Genomic DNA, 22,398 nt, shown 5'->3' on the forward strand with positions numbered 1-22,398 from the left:
ACTCTCTGATTTTAGCAAAACTCTGGACCAATACCATGTCGACCGTGGTAGCTCAGTCACTGCATGTTTTTGGTCATCGATCTCACGTAGCCAACAATGTCTTCTTCTTCGATGAACAGATTGTTATATTTCCTGCAGGAAATTACTGTGTGAAGTACAACGTGGATCAGAAATGGCAAAAATTCATTCCAGGTACAATCCTTTGCATCCTAATATATGTATTAATGGCATGTGCCCTATAGAGTTCCATAATCTCAACACCATGATTAGCAAAAAAAAATTTTTTAGCAAATGAAATATGCATATAATTTTATAAATGTAGAGAATATAAATGTAAGTTGCACTATTTAATTATAGATTAATCGAAGACAGTTAAAACCATAAAGTGTTAAAACTATTTCTCACTGTAATATCTTGAAAAATTAGCTTGATGAATCTCTTTTCACACATCTTCAGTATTATTGGCTTTGTCATCACCAGAGGCTGTTTGGAGTTGTCTAACAGTTTTGAAAAACACACCACCTTAATTATACCTTTTGAATGCTTGTATCATGAAGACACTAGAAATTTTACCTACGTCACAAATAACTTTCTGTATAGCATTACATTTGTTTTCGTTCACATTAGTCCTATAGATCATATCCATGACAATTCAATCTATTCATTTTTCCCATTGTACACATTTTATTGTGATATGTGCATATAAAAGAGTATTTATTGTATATATGTCATAGCTAAAGAATTACTATAAAATGAAGATCTTTGAACCCAACCACTCAAGATAGGAAATAGAACTTTGCCAGTCCAGTGCTTCTCCCCATTGGCTTCTTCCCACATTCCACACACACCCCATCTTGGATTTTATGATTATTTTCTGTAAAATTCTACCATATATTTATGTGTCACTTTATGTAAAGTATGCTGTTTTCTATTCTCTCACTTTTTGTAAATGGAGTCAGAATGTATGTATTCTGTGACCTTTTTGTTCAACAAAATGCTTTTGGGATTCATGCATCTTGATATGGATATATAGATATATTGAGTTCATTTTATTCAATATAGTGTTCTAGGCTATGGATACAATGTCTCATGTATATAGATAGAGATAGAATAACAGTTGTTTGCTATTAGAAACTTGCCACTATAAACACGCTTGCATTTATATATGCTTCTTTACTTGTACAAAGATTCTCCAGAGCACACAACCAAGACTAAAATTACCAAAAAATAAGGTAGTGCCAATTTACATTCCCCATAGCGATGCATAAAGGGCCCTCATTGCTCCATGACTTTGCCAGCCCTTAGTGTTATGAGACTTTGTTTCTCCTAAACTAGTGGTTTATTGGTATCTTATTGTCACTTGAGTTTGCATTTCTCTATTGTTAATGAGGATGAGTATCTTTTCACACATGTGTGGTCTATTTCTATTTAGCCTTATGGTAAATACCTTTTTCAACTCTTTTACTCATTTTCTATCTCTTATGTGGAGGTTAAGATTTTTGTAGTAACTTTCTCCTTTTTTATGAGCATAACTTATACAGTCTGTCTATTAATCATTTCTCATATGTTTGTGTTACAAATAATTCAACTTTGAGGCTTACATTTTCTTCTTCCTTATGGTACCTTTTGATGGACAGAAATTCCTAGTTCTTATGGAGTCAGATTTATCAAACATCATGTTATATCTGTTGGGAAAAATTTATTGGATGCAGTTGACTTTTATTTATTAATTTCTGTGTCCAGCATATTTGCTAAATTATCATTAATAGTATAATTTATCTGTAGAGTCTTTGGGATTTCTACATATTATCTACAAATAATGATGGTTTAATTACTTTTTTGTGTGTGTTGCAGTAGTGCTAAACACCTCCAGACAGACTCAAATGGGCCAATGAAAATAGACATCTTTGTTGTTTTCTGCTATAAAGTGGAATTCTTTTAACATTTTCTTATAAAGAAGGATGTTTACTATAGAGATTTGTCAGTGTCCTTTGTCAAGTTAGGGAAATTTCTTTTTTTTATAATTTGCTATGCTTTTTAAGACCCCAGTGAACACATACTGAATTTTAATGTATGTATTTTCTGTTTTTTATATAAGATCATATGATTTTCTAACATTAAATCAGCCATCATTTCATGGAGACAATATTTGTTCATATTTGCTCTCACATTTACTAAACTCTGCCACCAATACCCTTTACTCCAGCTGGTATAATTTTCCTTCTTCATTTAGTGGTAATGTGTTAGTGCTAAACTCGCCCAGTTTTTTTTTTTTTTTGTCTGAAAATCCTTTATTTCATCCCTATTTCTGATAGATTACTGACTAGTTATATAATTTTTGTCCTTATATTACATGTCTTATTTCATTTTGTTGTGGTGGTTTGGTTTGGTTTGGTGAACTGTTTTGTTTAGCTTTTCACCTCAGATCCATTTTTTCAGTCCCAACCTCTGCCCCAGCTTCAGAATTATATCCAGCCACTAGACCTCTTTACCCAGTGTTCCATGAGATGGACGTCACACATTATATCTAAAATCCAATTTATCATGACCTTATTTCTCGGGCTCTTTTATTGAGATCCTACCTGACACATAAGCTAAACACCTGACATAGATATGATTGCAAAAGCAATATGGCCCTAATATAAATATTCAAGAAATAAAAAAGTACTAACTTTAATAATGTTACATAGGTGGTGTTAGTAATTAGTGCTGGGACAATTAGTCAGATATTTGACAAATGGAAACAAATTTGGATCTTTGCTTCCATTTATTTATTTATTTATTTATTTATTTTGGTATGGGGATTGAACTTGGGACCTTGAGCTTGCAAGGCAGGTGGCAGAACCACTGAGCTAAATCCCTGGCCCCCACTTCCTATCTTTTATCATCATAGACCCAAGATGGATTGAAGACTTTCGGATTAAAAAAAAAATCAAACCATAAAAAACTAGATACAAATACAAAAAATATCAAATATTCGGGTGTGTCATTTTAAACAAAAGTCAATGGATATAATCTTTACCGTCACCCCTGTTACGGTTTAATAGCTAGCTGTTCCCCCAAAACCTCATGCAGTCACAGATGGGGCTTTTAGGAGTCAACTGAATCATGACGTGTGATACTGGCTTAGTCCACTGACAGGTCTATGGCTAGGTGGAATGCTGAGAACTGAATAGGGTGAGAAGAGATTTGTCAGCGTGGGCATGGCCTGGCAGGGTGTGTATCCTTCCTCCTGTGTTGGTCCCTCACTGCTTCCTGCCTGCCTACCCATAAGCCCTTCCTCCTCTGAAACGCCCCTCTGCCATGCCACCTGGCTTGGAGGCCAGCCAAGTATGGACTAAAACCTCTACAAACTATGGCCCAAAATAAACCTCACCTCCTTTAACTTATGGGTATTGCGTATGGATATTGTCCCAGCAATGAGAAAGTAATTAAGACAACCCCCAACTTCCTCCGCCTCCATTCTATCTGAGGGGTACCACCTCTCCTAGACACCCGAACCAGAAACCTAAATGTCGTCCCTACTTACTTCTCTCCCTCCTAAAACCCCGGAGATCACTAAGTGCGACTGATTCTACTTCTTAACATCTGTCTAACCTCGTATCCCCTCCCCTCCTTCTACCTCCATTGCCTGTTATTACCATCGCCTCTCATTCTTCAAATGGTCTGCTGACTGGCTTCCTTCCCTCCAGGACTGCCCTCCCTACAGCTGCCAGAGAGCTTTTCCTAAAATACACACTGGAGGGAAGGGAGGGAGGGAGGGAAGAAAATTTTTCGGTGGCTTCCATTGCCTCCCAAGTGAAGCCCAAACTCTTGTGCAAGTGGCCCAGAACCTGGTTTTTTTCTGAGATGCAGTTACTCCCTGCAGCCCTTCCAGAGGAGACCCTGACAAGATGCTGCCAAGCAGGCTGTCATTCCGTCCTTGCCTTTTGAAGCAGCGGCATGGAGCCCATCACATGGGGACCCTGCACATCACTTTCTAGCTCATCTTGCCCTGCCTCACTCCCCCCTCTGCCTGACCAGCCCACATTCATGGATGACTTGTCCACTGTGCACAGTTCCTAACACCCGTAATACTTTTAGAAGCCCATGAAAATATTTTTGTTTTAAATCAGAAAAAAATATGAATTTAACAGTAATAGATATATAATAGTGAATCCAGCCATGATTATACTCCTTTTTATATCAATGCAGCCATAAAATGTGTGACTATATATTTTTAAGTTGTATATAAAAATAAATGTCTTCTTACCATTTTTTAGTGGAAGAAGGGACCCATGAAAGCAAAAGTGCTGAGGGCCCATGAAATTATAAAGTGGCCTTATTGCATTTCTTCAATAAAATATTTACACTCTAATCTTTGCCTAAGGCTTCACTTTCTGGAGGACCACAGCTTTCATTTTTATGCTTACTATTTCATGGTTGCAAGATGACTGTTGAATATCCAGAGATCACCTCTATATTCCAGAAATGCATCTGTCCCTAGTTTTTGTTTGTTTTGTTTTGCTTTGTTTTGCTTTGCTTTGCTTTGTTTTGAGACAGGTCTCACTACGTAGTTCAGGCTGACTTTGAACTCATTGTGCAGTCCAGGCTGGCCTCAAACTTGCAGCGATCCTCCTGCCTCAGCTTCACAACTTCTAGGATTATAGATGTGCGCCACCACTCACGGCCTGTCCACAGTTTCCAGGAAAGCACAAAGCTTTATCGTAAACCACTCTGGCAGACTTCTGCATCAATCTCACAGCCAGAATGTCATCCGGTAACTAACTGCAAGAGTGGCTGATGGAGCCCTTCTTGATCATCCCAGTCTCTGGAGTAGAGGAAGTGTTGTGTGCTCGGCACTTCGGGCATGAAAACTTCTATGACGGGACCCCATTCTGCCCTTCTAGACTGATCTTTGATCACCCCTGACTCACGTGCAGCAATAACCCACTGTGCTGTGCCCTTTGTCACATCCACAGTTTTGCTCAAGCTCTCTCTGCCATGTGCCGCCACCATCCCACCTCATCCTATGTCAGGAAAGGTTCTTTGCCTTTCCCCACCTCATCCTCAGTGAGGTGCCCATCCTAGTCACAATACCCCAGATGTGGTTGCAGCAAGGATAGCCAGGGACTGGTAATCACATTTTCACACATCTTTCTCCTTTGTGTCAGCAGTGCCACTACTTGAATCTTGGTGACAGCATCGACTGCCCATATTCTCCCTTTTCCCTCTGCAGGTTCGGACAAGAGTCAGGGCATGTTGACCTTGTCAATCAGCCCCAATCGACGATACCTCGCTATCTCCGAAATCATACAAGAGAAACCTGCCATCACCATTTATGAACTGTCATGCATCCCTTGCCGAAAGCGTAAAGTTCTTAGTAATTTTGACTTCTCAGTTCAAAGATTCACCAGCATGGCTTTTTCTCCAGACTCCAAATACCTCCTGACTCAGACATCACCTCCAGAGTCAAACCTTGTCTACTGGCTCTGGGAAAAGCAGAAAGTGATGGCCATTGTTAGAGCTGACACTCAGAACAATCCTATCTACCAGGTAACTCATAGTATAACTAGTACTGTGCAGAATATAAAATAGTAACAGGAGTCTCTTATTGAATGTTTCCTTTGTACCACGGTGCTTATTTTTTACATGCATTTAAAAATTTTAGTCTCATAATATCCTGTAAGGAAGGCATGATTATTATCCCCTCGTTACAGATGAGGGAACCGAGGCTCCCGGAGATTAAGTAACTCTTATCCACAATCACAGGGGGTAAATGGCAGAGCCAGAGTTCTCTGATTCCAGCTCTTGTCTTCTTTCCCCTGGCTCAGAACTGCTCTCTGGTTACAGGTTAGGCCCAGTGCTAGCTGCGTAATACTCTGCTCCTTCTCTCTCCTTGGTTCTGGCCTCTTCCCATTAGTATTCCTGGGCAGTAAGAAGTTATGAGGAGTAAAATGTTAGATCTTTAGGAAGCTGTTGATGAAGTAGCAGTTATGCAGGGATCAGAATTGATCTGACGGCAAAATAAGGAAGAGCCACTAGATAGCTCATTGCCTGCTAAGGCAAAAAGCCCTAAGGTTTTGTCTTGGCACGGTAGCCCCAGTCTGGGATCTTGCACTCAGTTTTACAAGTTCACACATTCAGTTTGTTCATATTCAATGATAGTAGCTAATCAGTGCTTCAAGCATAGATTCAGTTATGCATCTCATATGAGGTTGGTGTATACACGAGCACATCCAGAACACACATCATTTGTCCAGGGTATTCTGTTCCAAATACAGAGAAGTGAGAGGTGAAATTAGTCATCAGAAGGTTGCTTGATGATCTCAGATGAAAGGCAGGTAGACCCTGGAGGTTATTTCATGCCGGCCATACTGAATCCTAATGAAATATCCCAATTTAGAGCAGAGAGGAAGTACTTCTTGAGTAGATTCAATGACTATATGTTGGCTGCCCACTATAAATCCAGTGCTTGGAATACAGAGATTACAAAGCCAAACCCCAAAGATGCTCCCTGTCTAATGGAAGTTGGTGGGAACCCAGTATCCCTTACCATGAGGTTTCTTCTCCCGGGACAGTGCCACAGACACCTGCCCTAATCCTCATTTCTCTCTGTTTCCTGCTGAGCTTTCTTTTAGCACAGAGTTCAGTTATTGTCAAAAGCTGCTCAGGGCGGGGGACTTAGCTCAGTGGTTCTGCCACCTGTCTTGTAAGTACAAGGAACAGAGTTCAATCCCTGGCATCCAAAAAACAAAACAAGGAAACCTACTCATTCTGCCTTTTTTTTTTTTAACCTTTGTAGATGTGCTAGTTTGACTTGTATAAGCCCTGCACATATAATGGGTATAAATGTGTGCCCTTATCAAATGTGGTATAAAATTCTGTGTCTATATATAAAAGGACCATTGATGAAGTGAGTGTTAACTAGTAAAGTTAAAAATAATTCCATCAAGATTCTTTTTATAAATCGTTTTATTACAGGTGAGCATCAATCCCCAGGATAACACTCAGGTTTGTGTCACTGGAAACGGGATGTTTAAGCTTCTCCGTTTTGCTGAGGGCACCCTAAAGCAAACCAATTTTCAGAGAGGAGAACCTCAGAACTACCTAGCCCATGCCTGGCTGGCTGATGACAAGATTATCGTGGGCACGGACACAGGCAAGCTCTTTCTCTTTGAATCTGGAGATCAACGCTGGGAGACAAACATAATGGTCAAGGAGCCCACGAGCGGCTCCAAGAGCCTGGACATCATTCAGGAGTCAGAGAGGTAAAAAGCTGCTGGGCTGGTGTTGCCACTCATGGTACAGAAGTAGCCTTCTTCAGAAGCCCTTCAAAACACTTCCAAAACCCCTCTACCTTAAAACCAACTTCATCCTTTTTACTTCTTCCTTTTGGTGTTCATCCATCTTCAAGCTGAAATTTGCATTATGATGAAGATAGTTATTTTTTTTATTTTTATACCTGACTCATTTCAAAAACATTTTTAGTAAGACTAGTTTCTGAATTAGATAAATGTTCACTGAGCAAGGCACCTCATGAGGTCTTGAGGACCCTACAATTCACTTAGGAGCCAAAAGTTCAACAAAGAAAGACAAGGAAATATTTTAAGTAAATCTGACCGAAGAGTGTGGGATAAAGGAGGGGATCTCAAGAAGGAATGGTCAGTTTAACCTTTATTATAACTAGGGGCAACCATATCTCACACATATTAGAATGTACCGTTGAGCATATCAGGTGCTGCTTTAAAGACTCTATTCCCATTTTAGTCTTTCCTTATATAGTACATGTGATTATCATGTCCATTTTCTAGATCAAGAAACTGAGGCTCAAAGAGGTTTAAAGACTCACCCAAGATCATAGAACTGGTAAGTGGCAGGATCAGGATTCAAACCCAGATATGTCTGAACCAAGAGCTCCAACTCTCTACCACATGGCATCCTGTGGACTCTTAGTCCTGAGTAACTTCCAGCCCACCCATTTTTCACCATTCCCGCATGCCAGTGACCTCTCCTTTTCGGTCATGATTCTGTGGGAGCTTCCTAAGAAGTCCCTATGCCAGTGGTGGTGAACATGTGGCACAGCATGCTGTTTGTGTCACTGAAAGCTCAAGGATTCACCCACACTGCCCTATGCCCTCCTCCAGTTTGCTGTGTGCAAAGTCCTTCAGTGGGACCAGTGCTCCCAGCACAAAGCCCAAGCTTCTTAGCTCACCCTACACATTCCACAGCTCTCACCTCCCTAACATGAACCATGAGCTGTCATCTCGGCTGCCTCACATGCCCCATATACATACTTGTTTGTGGGCTTGGCCATGTGCAGCTCCCTGTCTCCCCAGCCGCTCCACACGGTAGATACCTGTACATACTCGACACACTCCTGTTTATGCGCATGCTCCTGTCTCTCTCAGGACTCAGCCTCTGTTTACCTCAAATGAGTGCACTTGCTCTGTGCCTGTCCTCAGCCCTTGTTACCTGCCTACCAGCTCTCCCATCATGCTCAGCTGCCCCTAACAGCCCTTAGTTCATTCATCTCTCCCTAGATTGTAAGCTTCTGAGAGCAAGGACCATTGTTTCATGGGACCATTAACACAATTTAACTACTAACAAATATTCCTAACAAATATAAATATTTATTTAGTGAATTAATGACTAGATTAAAAATAGAGATCTGTATTTAAATCTCAGCTCTGCCACTTAACAGTTGTGTGATCTTGGAAAACCCAATACCTCTAAGCCACTTATTTCTAAACAAAATGAGAACCATCATCGTTGTTATAGTTGCCCACATAGTGTTGCAAAACTGCCAAATAAATGGAAAGCCTGCCATTCTTATCTCTTTGGAGTTGTGTGGCATTCCCAGGACAAAGGCCTGGAAAGGGGATCAGTGGGTGACTTCTCTCACATCTGAGGATTTCCCTTTATTTTTTCCCAAGAAGAATTGATCTTCCAGTTGAGCATGATGGTGCACAGTTATAATCCCAGCTATTCCAGAGGCTGAGGCAGAAGGATCAAAAGTTCAAAACCGGCCTGGGCCACTTGGTGGGGTTGAGGTACAATAGTAATTTACCCCTGGGCTTAGTCCCCAGTGCTGGGAAGAAAAAGAAGTCATCTCTTTGGGATTGTCTCTGAAAACTTTGTGTGCTATCTTCCTTTCCCAGCCTGGTCGAATTTCCACCAGTCAGTTCCCCGCTTCCTTCCTATGAGCATGTGGTGACAACCCCTATCCAAACAGACCACCTGGCCATGCCCCGAGTGTTTGCCATTGCCGCCTATTCCAAAGGATTCGCCTGCTCTGCTGGGCCAGGAAGAGTTCTGTTGTTTGAGAAGATGGAAGAGAAGGACGTTTACCGGGAGAGCAGGGAAATCCGGGTAGGAGGAGCGGGGAGCCAAACCTCAGTCCTATTGGCATTTGTTCCCCAGGAGCAGCACTCTGAACAAGGCACTTGATGCAGGAACAGTGGACAGTCCCACAGAAATGCAACGCTGACTTGACATATGAACCAGAGGGAGGTTTTAGGATGAAGTGAACAGAACTGGAGCTGAGACGTAGGCAGGTGTGGATTTGAATCCTGGAAGAGAATTTTGGCAAAATACACTTCCCCACTGAGCCTTAGTGTTCTGATAATAATTATATTAATAGGTGCATACTGATACTTAGTGCCAAGCACACTACTTGGCACATCGTAAGCATTCTGTAATGCTTATGGAATAAAGGTTACTAAATATTGTAGAGAGAGATACTGTACAGAGAGGTGGAAAAGAATTGGAAGCCTTTTTAGTGCATGACGATAATCTTTGATGAAGGGTCTTAGAAGATGGACAATGTTAGGAAGAAACTAGGAACTCTGGATGGAGGGGACAGCTGCCACAGAAGTGCCCACAGAGGTGGGGGTAGGTGTTGTTTGGGAGAAGTTCTGTTCCCCAGTGAAAAGAGATTAAAGATACTGGAAGGGGAAAGAGAGGAGTTGAGGCAAATGAAAGACCTCAAACACCAGCCAAGAGGTGTGTGCATAACTCGGCAAGCATCCTGCAAGGTTGTGAGTGCAAAAGTTATACTAAGGAAAAGGAATCTGCCCATGACACATGGTGGAGTTATTCTAGAGGCACTGGGCTTGACGCAGTTAGAAATATTCAGAATGGATCAAATTCAAGTCAGCAACTTGTTAGCAAGTGGCTTGTATTGAGTTTCTGGGTGTACCAAAACTCGTGCTTCTTCACTGAGAAATAATCAACCCCAGGCCAGGGATTTAGCTCAGTGGTGCCACTGCCTGCCTCCCAAGCACAAGGTCCCAAGTTCGATCCCCGGTATCAAAAACAAAACAAAAAAATAACACATCCCTCGTGGTTATCAAAAGGATGGAATGATGGTCTGTGGGAATTTTTATGTGGAGTAGTTGGGGCTTTGTGCTCAAAGAATGGTAGTAGTTAACTCTGCTGATAAGAAATCAGTTAATGAACCGGGGGTTTAGCTCAGTGGTTCTGCCGCCGGCCTTGCAAGCTCATGGACCTGAGTTCGATCCCTGGTACCAAAAGAAGAAGGAATCAGTTAAGAGGCATTTCCCTTATTGTAGTCGAAGGGGGAAATGATGTATTAGATCAGGGATGTGGGAAGCAGGAGTCAGAGGTGGGAGATGGCCTCCATGAAGATAAATTCTGCACAGAGTCAGCAGACCAGAGGGAAGGGCCCTCAGAGAGGACAAGATTTGAAGTGGATGCCTGGGAAAAGGGTGAGGGAGTAGACCAAGGAGGGTGGGGATGAGGTAAGAAAGCAGAAGCAGCATGAGTTTACTTTGCTCATTAAGCAATTTACTCTTTTATTAATTTATTTAACAACTATTTATTGAGCATTTACTGCATGTCAGGCTCTGTGGAAGGGGCTGGGAATACAGCAGGGAAGCCAGCCAACAAAAGAGCCTTCCCTTAGAACTCAAACAGTGGGCAAAGAGACAAAACATAAACAGGGTTTCAGATGAGGATCAATAAAGTGAAGAAAACAAAGCCAGAGGGAGGACAGGAAGGCAGAGAGGTCTGTTCCAGAGTGGCTGGGGGAGACCTCTGAGAAAGGTAACAAAGACCAGAATCCAGTGGAGCAGTTGGAAATATGGAATGGACTTTGATGGGGAGTTCAGTATGTACACACGCATGGATGCGCACACACACACACACACACACACACACCTTATTTCTACTACTTTATTTATCATTATATTTACTATCATTGTTTTCATATTAGACAAAATCACTGAGAGATAAAATACCCTGAGAGAAGAAAAAATGACTAAGGACAAGACTTGGCATTTCCTAATTTAGAAATAGATGAGATAGAAGCCCAGCAGAGGATACTGAAAGTTGTGATTATTCACTCATTCAACAATGCCTTCCTGCCATGCGTGGTGGTGCATGCCTATAATCCCAGCACTGGGGAGGCTGAGGCAGGAGAATTGCTGTGAGTTCAAGACCAGGCTGGGTACATAGTGAGTTCCAGGTCAGTCTCAACTACATAGTGAGACCCTGTCTCAAAACAAACAAACAAAAAAACAAATTTTCTGTGCAGCTGCAATGGGGCAGACTCTATGCTTGGCTGAGACAGATGAGTTAGATATGATCCCCTCTCCCCAGGGCTTCACTGTGTCTGGAGGAAAGAGACAAGGCAACGTCCTTTCCTTCATTGAGCACCCATTGTTGAGTTTCCATTGGACTTTGCACAGTATGATCAATGTGACAAGGGGAGCTATGGGTGCATAGAGGGAATATTAGTCCCCCCACAACACACCCAGTGTGAAGGAGGTCAGTGAAAGCTTCCTGGAGCCTTGCTGTGGTGGCAGAGCAAGGAGTGTTGGCAACATGAAGAAGGATTGAGCTATGTGGGAAGGCAAGACTCCAAACAGAGGGAGCCAAGCACACAAGCCCAATATCCTAGACCCCAAGGAGGAGAGGGCTGCCTTCGAGGCCACAAGCTCTAGAAAAATAAAGAGCTTAGGTGATGAGATTTCTGGTCTTCCTGAGGACCGTTGCCGGTCATGATGCAGCAAAAGCCAAATTCTAAGGACTTAAGAACCAAGCACATGGTAGGGAAACAAAACAGGTATATAGGCTAGCCTTTCAATGAGTTCAGCTGCTAATAGAAGACAAGTAGCTGCAGAAAGAAAATGTTACTATGCCTACCTAAGAAGCATAAACCCTCTCAAAGACACTGGCAGGAAGACACTGTGTGAGCCCTCTTTGCTCTGCCCTCACCCACCCTACATGGTAGAAGGGCTGCCACATCCTTCTGCAGCCCTGAAGCAACACTAGTATGTCATTGCCAGGTGAGCTTGTGCACTGGGCTCCCAGCAGGTGGGTGAGAGTGGTATTTAGCCAGATGTGTGTTTTAAAGAGAACCACAAATCGAGACGCACGGGTTGATAATTTCCACAGATGCTGCTACTTATTACTCAGCTTCTAGTTACCTAAAGGTGAATGCTTGGTGGTATTTAAAACCCACAAAAGCAGAGGTATTCAGCCCCTCCCTCCTCCGCACCTGAGGAGATGGGAAGCATTCTAGTTTGGGAGCCCTGGAGCTGAAACTACCTGGATGAACTCTCAAATCCCAAGGACCCATTGACCATGTGAGGCCATTACTGATAGCTCTTTTGTGTCTTGACAGATTCCTATGGACCCACAGAGCAATGACCCAAGTCAGTCTGACAAACAGGATGTTCTGTGTATGTGCTTCAGCCCCTCGGAGGAAACCCTGATTGCCAGCACCAGTAAGAACCAACTCTACACCATCACCATGTCCCTGACAGAGATTAGCAAGGTGAGTCTCCCGCAGCAACGTGTCCTTGCAGACCAGGCCTACGTGCCTGGCGAGGGGCTGAGCATGGATTCATTCACCCCCCTCCTCTTCTTCATGACTGAGTAAAAGAAGCTCGAACTTTAAGATATCTATGTAGAAACTCTGACAAACTCAAGGGGTATTGACAAACTCCCTTGGTGGCTTCTTTGGACAACGCGTCAATGTTGCCAAGTTAAAATCTTATGTATCCATTCACCAGCAATTGCTTTTCAAGGAATTAATTTGCTGTACTCAGCTCATGAGTACAAAGGTGCGCGTGCGCACGTGTGTGTGTGTGTGTGTGTGCGCGCACGTGTGTGCATGTGTGTGTATGTTTTATTTTAGAATAACAAGGAAAATGGTATAAACATACTACAGACATTACAACAAAAAAGCACTATGAAAGATGAGAAACATTGTACTTACTGTACAAAAGTTTCACTTTATCAGTAAGATAATTTTAAATCTGTGTGCACCTAATAGCATGGATTTAAAATATGAAAAGCAAATCATGACAAAGCTACAAGTAAAATAGGCTCTATACAATCATTGTAGTAGATTTTAACTTACTTTTTTTAGTAATGTTTTTAGGACAATTTTGTTTCGTGAAGTATGATTGAAACATACAATGAATATTTAGTTTTTTAAAAAAATTGTTACAGTATACAGAAAACTGCCACTAAGCCCCCTTAAAATACTCTCCCTCACCTCAAACATACTTACTCCGTTGTTCTTGCCACTTTCTATAGCAGCTCCGAAAGTCTCCTTTTGTGAGTGTCTTTAATTACCGTGCCATGGCTTCCTCAATGTCCTAAATGGATTAAAAACATTTATCTTTTATGGTCATTCTGAGTTGGACAAAGAACCAGAAGTTACACAGTGCCAGATCTTGTGAGTAAGGCAGATGAGGACACACTGTAATTTTTTCATTAATACACCTCGTGTGGAGTCGGTCCATGTACATAATAAATCTTCATTCCTTTGTCATCCTCTTTCTTCCCCTCTCTTTCCCTCCCTCCCTCTTTTAATCCCCGTCCCATTTTGAGAAAGATCTATCTCTTTGCGCTCCATTATCTACCTGTTATTTTGCTCTTTATTTATAATTTGGATTTCTCACATAAGAGAAACCATGCGATATCTAACCTTGTGTGTCTGATTTCTTTCACGTAACAAGCCTGCCTTTCCACTGGCTGGCATTCAGCAGCAGCAGTCATCGTATTTTTAAACACAATTTAAAAAGACACTCACAAGAGAGGAATTCCAGAACTGCTTCCAACAGTGGCAAGAACTACAGTATAAGTACGACTGAAGCCAGGGGAGGTATTTTGTGGGGATTCGGGGCAATCTGTCTTTTACTATAATAAAATTTTTAAGATTTAAATGTTTACCATATATTTTGATCATACCTCACAATTTATTATACCGTTCACCTATTTAAAGTGTACAACAGTGTGATTTTTAGTATATTCAGAGTTGTACAATCATTACGAGAGTTAACTAAGAACACACTCATCACTTCGAGCAAACAAAAAACCCACACTCTAGCTATTATCTCCCCGTCATCCTGCCCACCCAGTCCCAACCCTGAACAATCACTAATCTATTCTATATAGCTATAGGTCTGCCTGATAGAGAGAACTTTTGTAAATAGTCTGAGATAAAAAAGTTAAGATGAAAGGAATGTCACCAGTCCTGCTTTCCTAACTCTGACCCCCAATCTTGTGGACTGGAATAGCTAGAAATAAACATCCTGAAAGAAACTGCTACATTTGGGTTAACACTGTACTGTCTTGTGACCATGATTTGTGATGGGAACTATGGGAGCTAGAATGTCTTATCACCTAGAATGAGGTCATGATTGTAAGACTACTATAAAAAGACAGACTGTCACCCAGCTCAGGGTCAGTCATTTTGACACAGCTCTTGGTGCTGGCCGACCCTTTGCTAGCAAAGTAAACGTTTTTTGTTTTACCCATTCCTCCATCTCCGTGTATACTAGTTCCTTCCACAACATGCCTGTTCTTGGTATTACATACAAATAGAATCACACAGTATGCGAACTTTTAAGACTGGTGTCTTTAACTTAGCATGTTTTCAAGGTTCACCCATGTTGTACTTTCTTTCATTCCCACTGTATGGATATATCACAGTTTGGATATCTCTTCATTTGATTTTAGATGTTCAGGTTGTCTTCGCCTTTTGGCTGTTATGCATATTGCTTCTATGAACTTTCCTACGCTAGTCTTTGTGTGGGTGAGTGTTTTCATTTCTCTTCCTAGAACAATCTCTGGGTCACATGGTAACCTCAGGATTAGCCATTTTACCTGAGACCTGTCTGTTCTTCCAGAAGATAGCACTGTTAAATGGCACGCTTCACTTAGGCCTGACCTCTGCTGTGGTCCTATGGAATTGTTTTAATTAAGTCATTTTAGATAACACACTGTCATTGTGTATCCACTTTCAAGTATTGAGTTGTCAGTTTTTGAAGAAATGAACTTTGAGGTAGTGTGGGAGAAAGGAATGCATGTTATAAAATGTTATGGTACACATTGAAGATATACTCCTAAGTGAAATAAATAAGTCACACATGTGTAAATACCAAATAGTTTCCCTGGTGTGAATAATCTGCAATAAAACATAAGATCCTAATAAGATTACTGTCATTTAGAAATGAGAAGAAAGGAGCTAAAGGTGTAGGGAAGGTGGGATGGGTAGGGGAAGGGTAATAAGGGAAAAGAAAAAAATGTGAGATAATGAAAAGATGAAAATAAAGTGTTTGTAGATGGGGAGGGGAGGAGGGGGTAAAGGGAGGGCAGGGGTAAGGGAAAAAAATGAGAAACCCTAAAATGTACCAATAAACTCAATTAAAGCTGAAAAAAAAATGTTATGGTGAAGGCCATAATTGTCCTGTGATTAGTAGGAGTTTTGAGCATGGTATTAAAAATCTAATGGACAGTTAAGGGAATTACCAAAAAGAAGTTTATGAGCTCACCAGATTTCAATGTAGATTTTGTCTTTATTAAATGAACTTAAAAGAAGAGGCTACAGTTAAAGTTTGAATGGAAGAGCTTGCCGTTGTTATTTCAAATCTGGTTGTTGCTGTTTACATTCCTCTGTGGAACCTACATCTTTATAAGCTTCTTAGCAGGTAAATGTTGAACATTTCTGCTTCATCGTCAAGGCAGAATCTGAGGCCATCCATACGGGCAACTGACTTGTCTGTTTTCTTCTGTCTTTTCCCATGACTCTTTTCTACTGCCTCATCTTAATTTATAAGCAAAACCTGAAAACCTACAAAATGAATGTTCTGTGGTTTATCTAGAAATAATACAGAAAATCTTGCTGTTATTTTGGGTGAAGAAAATTATGTATAGTTTCTTTCAATCTAAATAAAATGTGAATTTTGTTTTTAAAAAAAAGCTCAGTCATTTTAGGAGCTGCCAGAATGTTTTCTAAAGTAACTACAACATTTTATACCCCCATAAGTAGTGTTTGAGGGTTCTGGTTTCTCTTTGTCCTTGAGACCACTGGTTATCGTCTGACTTTTTGATTGCAGCCATTCTAGAAGACGTGGAGCAGTATCTCATCATGGTTTTAATTTGCATTTCCCTGATGACTATAATTTTGAGCACCTTTTCGTGTGCATTGGAGCATTTGTATGTCTCAGAGAAATGTCTGCCCAGATCTATTGATCATTTCAAAACTTGTGTTCTCTTTGTATTATTGAATAGTAAGGTTTCTTTTTTTAAATTGTAGCACTTATTCATGTACTATAGATACAATTTCTCCCAATCTGTGAGTTGTCTTTTCACTTTCTTGAAATGTCTTTTGAGTCAGGAAAGTTTTCAATTTTCATGATGTCAGTTTAGCTGGGGTTTTTTGTTGTTGTTGTTGTTGTTGTTGTTCTTGTTGTTCATTGTCCCTTTAGTATAATATTTTAAAACCCACTGCCATAGATGAAGTTATGAAGATTTATCCCTATATTTTAATAGCTTTATACTATTAGCTCTTGCATTTAGTTCTTTCATCCATTTTGAGTTTATGTATATGGCAAGCAGTATGAATCCACTTCATTCTTTTGCATACAGATACCAAATTATTCCAGTTTGTTATATTTTCTACTTTGAATGGTCTTTGTGAAAAAAATTCAGTTGATACATGGATTTATTTCTAGACCCTCACTTCTATTCCATTGTTCTGTCTTTCTGTCCCCCTGCCACTATCTTGATCACTGTTGTTTTTTAGTAAGTTTTAAAATCAGGAAACCTGAAACTTTCAACTTTGTCCTTCTTTTTCAAGATTATTTTGGCTATTCTGGGTCCCTTGCAATTTCATATGGATTTTAGAATCAGCTTGTCAATATCTAAAAAGAAGCAATCTGAGATTCTGATATTTGGGATTTGAATTTATAGACCAATTTAGGGACTATCTATGGTCATCTTAACAATATTAAGCCTTCCAATCCATGAACAAAGATCATTTGTTTTTTATAATGTTTTATAATTTTCAGACTGTGACTTTCACACTTATTAATTTTTTCCTACATTTTTTGAGGTGGGGGGGTCTCACCATGTTACACAGGCTGGTCTCAAATTCATAAACTCAAAAGATCCTCCCACCTCAGCCTCTGGAGTAGCTAAGACTAGAGGCATGTACCACCATATCCAGCTAATATTTATTCTTTTGGTATTATTGTAAATGGAATTTAGTTCATTTTGAATTGTTCATTTCAAGAATATGAAAATACAGAACCAAGTCCTGTCATGTAAAGGTACAAGAGCCCAATGATGAATGAAACTGTACTGTAGACCTAAAATGTAACAATAAACTCAACGAGAAAAAAAAAAAAGAATATAAAAATACAACTGCTATGCATGGGATTCTAGGTTGATAATTTTTTCTTTAAGCATCTTGAACATATTGCCTCTCCCTTCTGGTTTCTGTTGTCTTTACTGAGAAGTCTGCTGTTAGTCTTAGTGGGTTTCCTCTGTAAGCGATCTTGTGGTGCTTTTGAGATTTTCTCCTTGAGGGGGGAAAAAAAAGCTTTCAACATTTTTATCATGATGTCTGTGAATGTCTTTGTGTTTTTTCTACTTGTAATTCATTGAGCTTCCTATAAACGTACATTAATGTATTTCAATAAGCATTGATTAAATTTAAAAAACCAATAGTTTTATCCATCATTTATTCAAGTATTTTAGCTCCTTTCTCTCTTATCCTCTCATATTCACATTATGTACCTGTTGGTGTACTTGGTGGTGTCTCATATTTATCTGTAGATCCGTTAATTTTTTTCATTCTTTTTTTCTCTGTTTTCTTCAAACTGTGTAATCTTTTTGAGACAGGGTCTCACTATATAGTTGAGACTGACCCAGAACTCACTATGTAGCCCAGGCTGGTCTTGAACTCACAGCGATCCTCCTGCCTCAGCCTCCCGAGTGCCGGGATTATAGGCATGCGCCTCCACATCTGGCCAAACTGTGTAATCTTTATTGACCTGTCAAGCTCACTAATTCTGCAAATTCAAATCTACTGTTGAGCCACTTTAGTAGATTATTTCAGTTATTTTACTTTTTAGTTCCACAACAGTATTTTTATACTATGTATCCTTCTATTAATGTTCTCTACTTGATGAACACTATTGTTATTTATTTATTTTTTAAGTTGTGATTTCTGCTTGTAATTCCAGCACTCTCAAGCCTGAGATAAGAGCATGGCAAGTTGAGGCCAGCCTGAACTACATAGTAAAACCCTGTCCCCCGCCAAAAAAAAATCATAATTTCTTTTAGTTCTTTGAACATATTTATAATGGTATCTTTGAAGCCATCGTCTGTTAAATCCAACTCTGGTTGTTCTCAGGGTCATTCTGTTGCCTGTGAGCAGAAAAATACAAATTAAAATAACTCTGATATTTTTTTGTAAGGAATTACTTTATTCTTCTATTAAAATTAGATATCACCAGAGATTTCCAAGAACAAGGAGGGATGGGAATCTTAATGTGATAAGATGGGAATGTATCCATTACTTTCTTGTTGCTAAGACATAGTACCTGACACCTGCAACTTAAAGGAGGAAAAGTTTATTTAGGCTCCCTGCCTTCAAGGCAGGATAAGATGGCAAAGAGACGTGGCAGAGTAGACTGCTCATGGCATGGCGGGAGGAAGCAGAAAGATTGAGGGGAGGAGGCGGGGAGACAGACTTTCAGGCCGTGCTCCCAGTGACACCTCCTCTGAGGAGGCTTCCCCTCTCACATCACATTTAGATATGAAGTCACCAGTGGACTTCATCCACTGATGAGGATCGTGTCCCTGTGATCCATTCCCCTCCCAAAAGCCCCACCTATGAGTCCATGAACCTTTGAGGGGGCCTGTAAATAGTAGCCATAACAGTGTAAACGGAGACAGCAGTTCTAGAGAGCAGCCTGATAGTTTTTGGCAGAGAACTAAGTAAAGAACGTATATAGTTTATTATCCAGTAGTCTGCCACCAGATACATACCTGAAATTCCAACCCATGGATCCATTAAGGAACATGTGCAAGGGTGTCATTTTAGCGCTTTTAGCAATAGGCAATTGAAAACACTCTTGTTGTCCATCCCTGGTGTTAATGGAGACATAAAGTAACTGGATGTATATTATTGAATACCAAACATCAGATAGAAGCAATAAATTATATATGCCAACCATATATGATTCCTTAAAAATATAGCAATGAAAATGAAAACAGAGAATGAAATCTATAACACAATTGCACTGATAGAAATATGAATATATTCAAGGAGAGAGGTAAAAGTCATCAGTTGGTACCTATGTTAAGGGAAGGACAGTAGCAAAGAAATAGGGGGAAGAAAGATTAAATAAAATTGGCTTTACATTAATTAATTATGATAGTCTACAACTGTGCTTCTGAGATACAAGATAAAGAATACAAAATCAAAGAACTATGAGGTAATATCAGATGAGATATATAGATCAAGAATGAATTTAGAAGATTTTCTAAGAGGGAAAAAATAGTATGAAATCATTATCTTGGAGGTTTAGAAAATAAACAGTATTGGAAAATGTTACCAGGATGCATTAAATACCCACTGGAGGTTTGTGATCATGAATTCTAAGGGAAACTAAGCCTCTTTGTCTGATTCCCTATGATTTCACAACTACTCAGGCGTATGTACAAAGAGGAGGGGTAAGATAAAGAATTTCTATAGTCTATAAAGCAAGAAAGTTGAAAGATTTGAGGGTGTTTCAAAGCTAATGAGAATGTGCTGGCAGAGACAGGAATATTAAAGATATTGAGGGTAAAAGGGGTAACAGATGGAGAAGAACAGAAATGATCTGTACCTGCTCCCATCCTAGCACAGTGCCTCTTTCTCTGAGGTAGTAGAAAAGGAAGGAAGGGATACCTATAGGTGAGGGAGAGCCAGAATTTGAGAGAATTCACTGTCAGCCTTTATCCTGCGTACAAACCTAAAATGTGTACACTCCATCAAATTTCCTAATATCACTCCTTATTTAGATGTTCCAGGGATAATGCCTCTGATAACAAACATCTGTAATAGTATAGTCACTGCAGTAGGATACATTTCAATTTAAAATCATTCATTCAACTCTCATTTGCTGCTGCTGTTAGAATAATTAGTACAGTCTCTTTGGAGAGAAACTTGGTGATACATAATAAGATACTCAAAATCATTTATACCATTTTACCCATCATACCACTGCTAGAAAAACATCCTGAGGAAAAGTCAGAGGTGCTCAAAGACTTATAGGTACATGGATATTTGGTCTAGTATTGTGCCTAAATAACAATAAAAATAGAAACCACTTTAATATCCCTATGGTAAAGGAAGGGTTAGATTAAATTACAGGATACTCAGAATGAAGATTTTCTTCCCATTAAAATAATTTTTGAATAATGCCATCATAGGGAAATATACATACCATTGAGACGATTTGCTAAGGCTAGATTTCTGTGCATACAGCCTAATTAACATTCCCAGGTACTAATTAGAGCTGAAGTAGGTAACCAGCCTTTTGCTCACCCTGCTGGGTTTCATTATGTGTGCTCTCTCCAGGGGGAGGCTGCTCACTTCGAGTACCTGTTGTACCCCTTACACTCAGCGTCCATCACCAGTCTAGCTACTTGCATCCGAAAACCTCTCATTGCCACCTGTTCCCTGGATCGATCCGTTCGCATCTGGAATTACGAATCAAAGTAAGGAATGAAGGGCTTTGCTGTGGTAGTGTGCAGAATTTCCATTGTTAAATTTGTTTACGTGAATAGTTTTAGAGAGTTTTACAATTTAATTACTTAGAAGCTTTCAGTTGGAAAAGCCTTTTTTTAAATCAAGTCATCCAGTCTGTTTCTCACTCTTGTATGGGATAGAAAATTAATTTGTGATTAATTAAATGCTTACTATGTACCAGATCCTGTTATGGATACTAGAGATATAAAACACCCCAAGATCTCACCTTCTTACATAAATTCTACCAGCCCTCTAGCTCTCCTGTCCCCTCCATTCAACTAGGTCTGGTTTTTTGTTTTAAAGAGTGTTTCAGATCCTTTTCTCGTCTTTCTCCTCTGCGCTGTCCAAAATATTCCCAACTCCCTAGGGAGTACACCCTTCTGGCTAGCTTCCCTGAGAATTTCCAACCTTAGGTTAGATCCATACTATTTTCTTTGCTCTTGTATAAAGCTCTAGGGCTGCTGAAAAAAACATACCTGTACAGTACTTAAAATTCTTAGAATCTCAACAGAACTGTGTCTTCACCATTCCTAGATCATACCTCGATCAGATCTCCCCCGGCCATGCTCAGAGCCAGATGTTATCCTCAAGTATCCAGAATCTAAAAAAAGAGAGGAACCAGTGATTGCAAGCAATAAAGTATCACAAATGCTGTGATAACTATATATACTATGTTCAAAGGAAGACTTGAGGGGTCTAGGAATTTGGGTTATAATTCAATTTTTTATTGTTTTCACAGCACTCTTGAGCTATTTAAGGAGTATCAAGAAGAGGCATATGCAATCAGTCTTCATCCATCTGGACACTACATTATAGTAGGGTTTGCTGACAAGCTACGCCTTATGAATCTACTCATTGATGATATACGTCTTTTCAAAGAATACTCTGTCAGAGGATGCAGAGAGGTAAAAAGCTGCTGGAGATAAAGGTCCAGTTTCTTGGAAAGTCAGGGTTGAAATACCAGTACCAAGAAGGAACACTCTGTAGAGAGATAGAACCAAAGTCTGCCTTTTAGAACTTTAGTGGCTTTTTAAAACTCCGGTTCATTCAAATTCTTACAGTATATGATTCTACCCCTGTTTCTTAACGCCAACCGAAATAATTTTGTTGACCCTAAAGCTTTGTGATATCCCCACCTTAATAACTTTTTCTCTATGATCATGGAGCCTCAACAAATATGGAAAAAGGAATCTCAGAATGGAAGTTCTAGCTGGGACCACAAGAACGGAAATTGGGAGGAGCCAGGGACATTAACATCAACCGTGAGAGGCAGTCGGTGGTCCATCAGGTTGCCTTGTATGCCCCTGAGATAACTCACAACACAAGACTTTGATTTTGGGGAATCAGTTCCCCAC

General features: G+C 40.1%; 1 protein-coding gene across 1 annotated transcript in view; it reads left to right on the forward strand.

The window, feature by feature from the left end:
• The window catches only part of Cfap57 (cilia and flagella associated protein 57), a 70,736-nt gene that overhangs the window by 346 nt on the left and 47,992 nt on the right, over positions 1-22,398 (forward strand). Inside the window, exons 2-8 of the mRNA XM_019208692.2 lie at positions 16-192; positions 5,219-5,535; positions 6,964-7,250; positions 9,141-9,351; positions 12,629-12,781; positions 20,873-21,012; positions 21,783-21,948. Of these exons, the coding sequence (XP_019064237.1) occupies positions 36-192; positions 5,219-5,535; positions 6,964-7,250; positions 9,141-9,351; positions 12,629-12,781; positions 20,873-21,012; positions 21,783-21,948 (1,431 nt within the window). The 5' untranslated portion in view covers positions 16-35. The remainder of the gene's footprint in view (positions 1-15; positions 193-5,218; positions 5,536-6,963; positions 7,251-9,140; positions 9,352-12,628; positions 12,782-20,872; positions 21,013-21,782; positions 21,949-22,398) is intronic.

The sequence above is a fragment of the Fukomys damarensis genome, unplaced genomic scaffold (genome assembly GCF_012274545.1).
Source record: "Fukomys damarensis isolate Sample0158 unplaced genomic scaffold, DMR_v1.0_HiC HiC_scaffold_23, whole genome shotgun sequence".
NCBI lineage: Eukaryota > Metazoa > Chordata > Mammalia > Rodentia > Bathyergidae > Fukomys > Fukomys damarensis.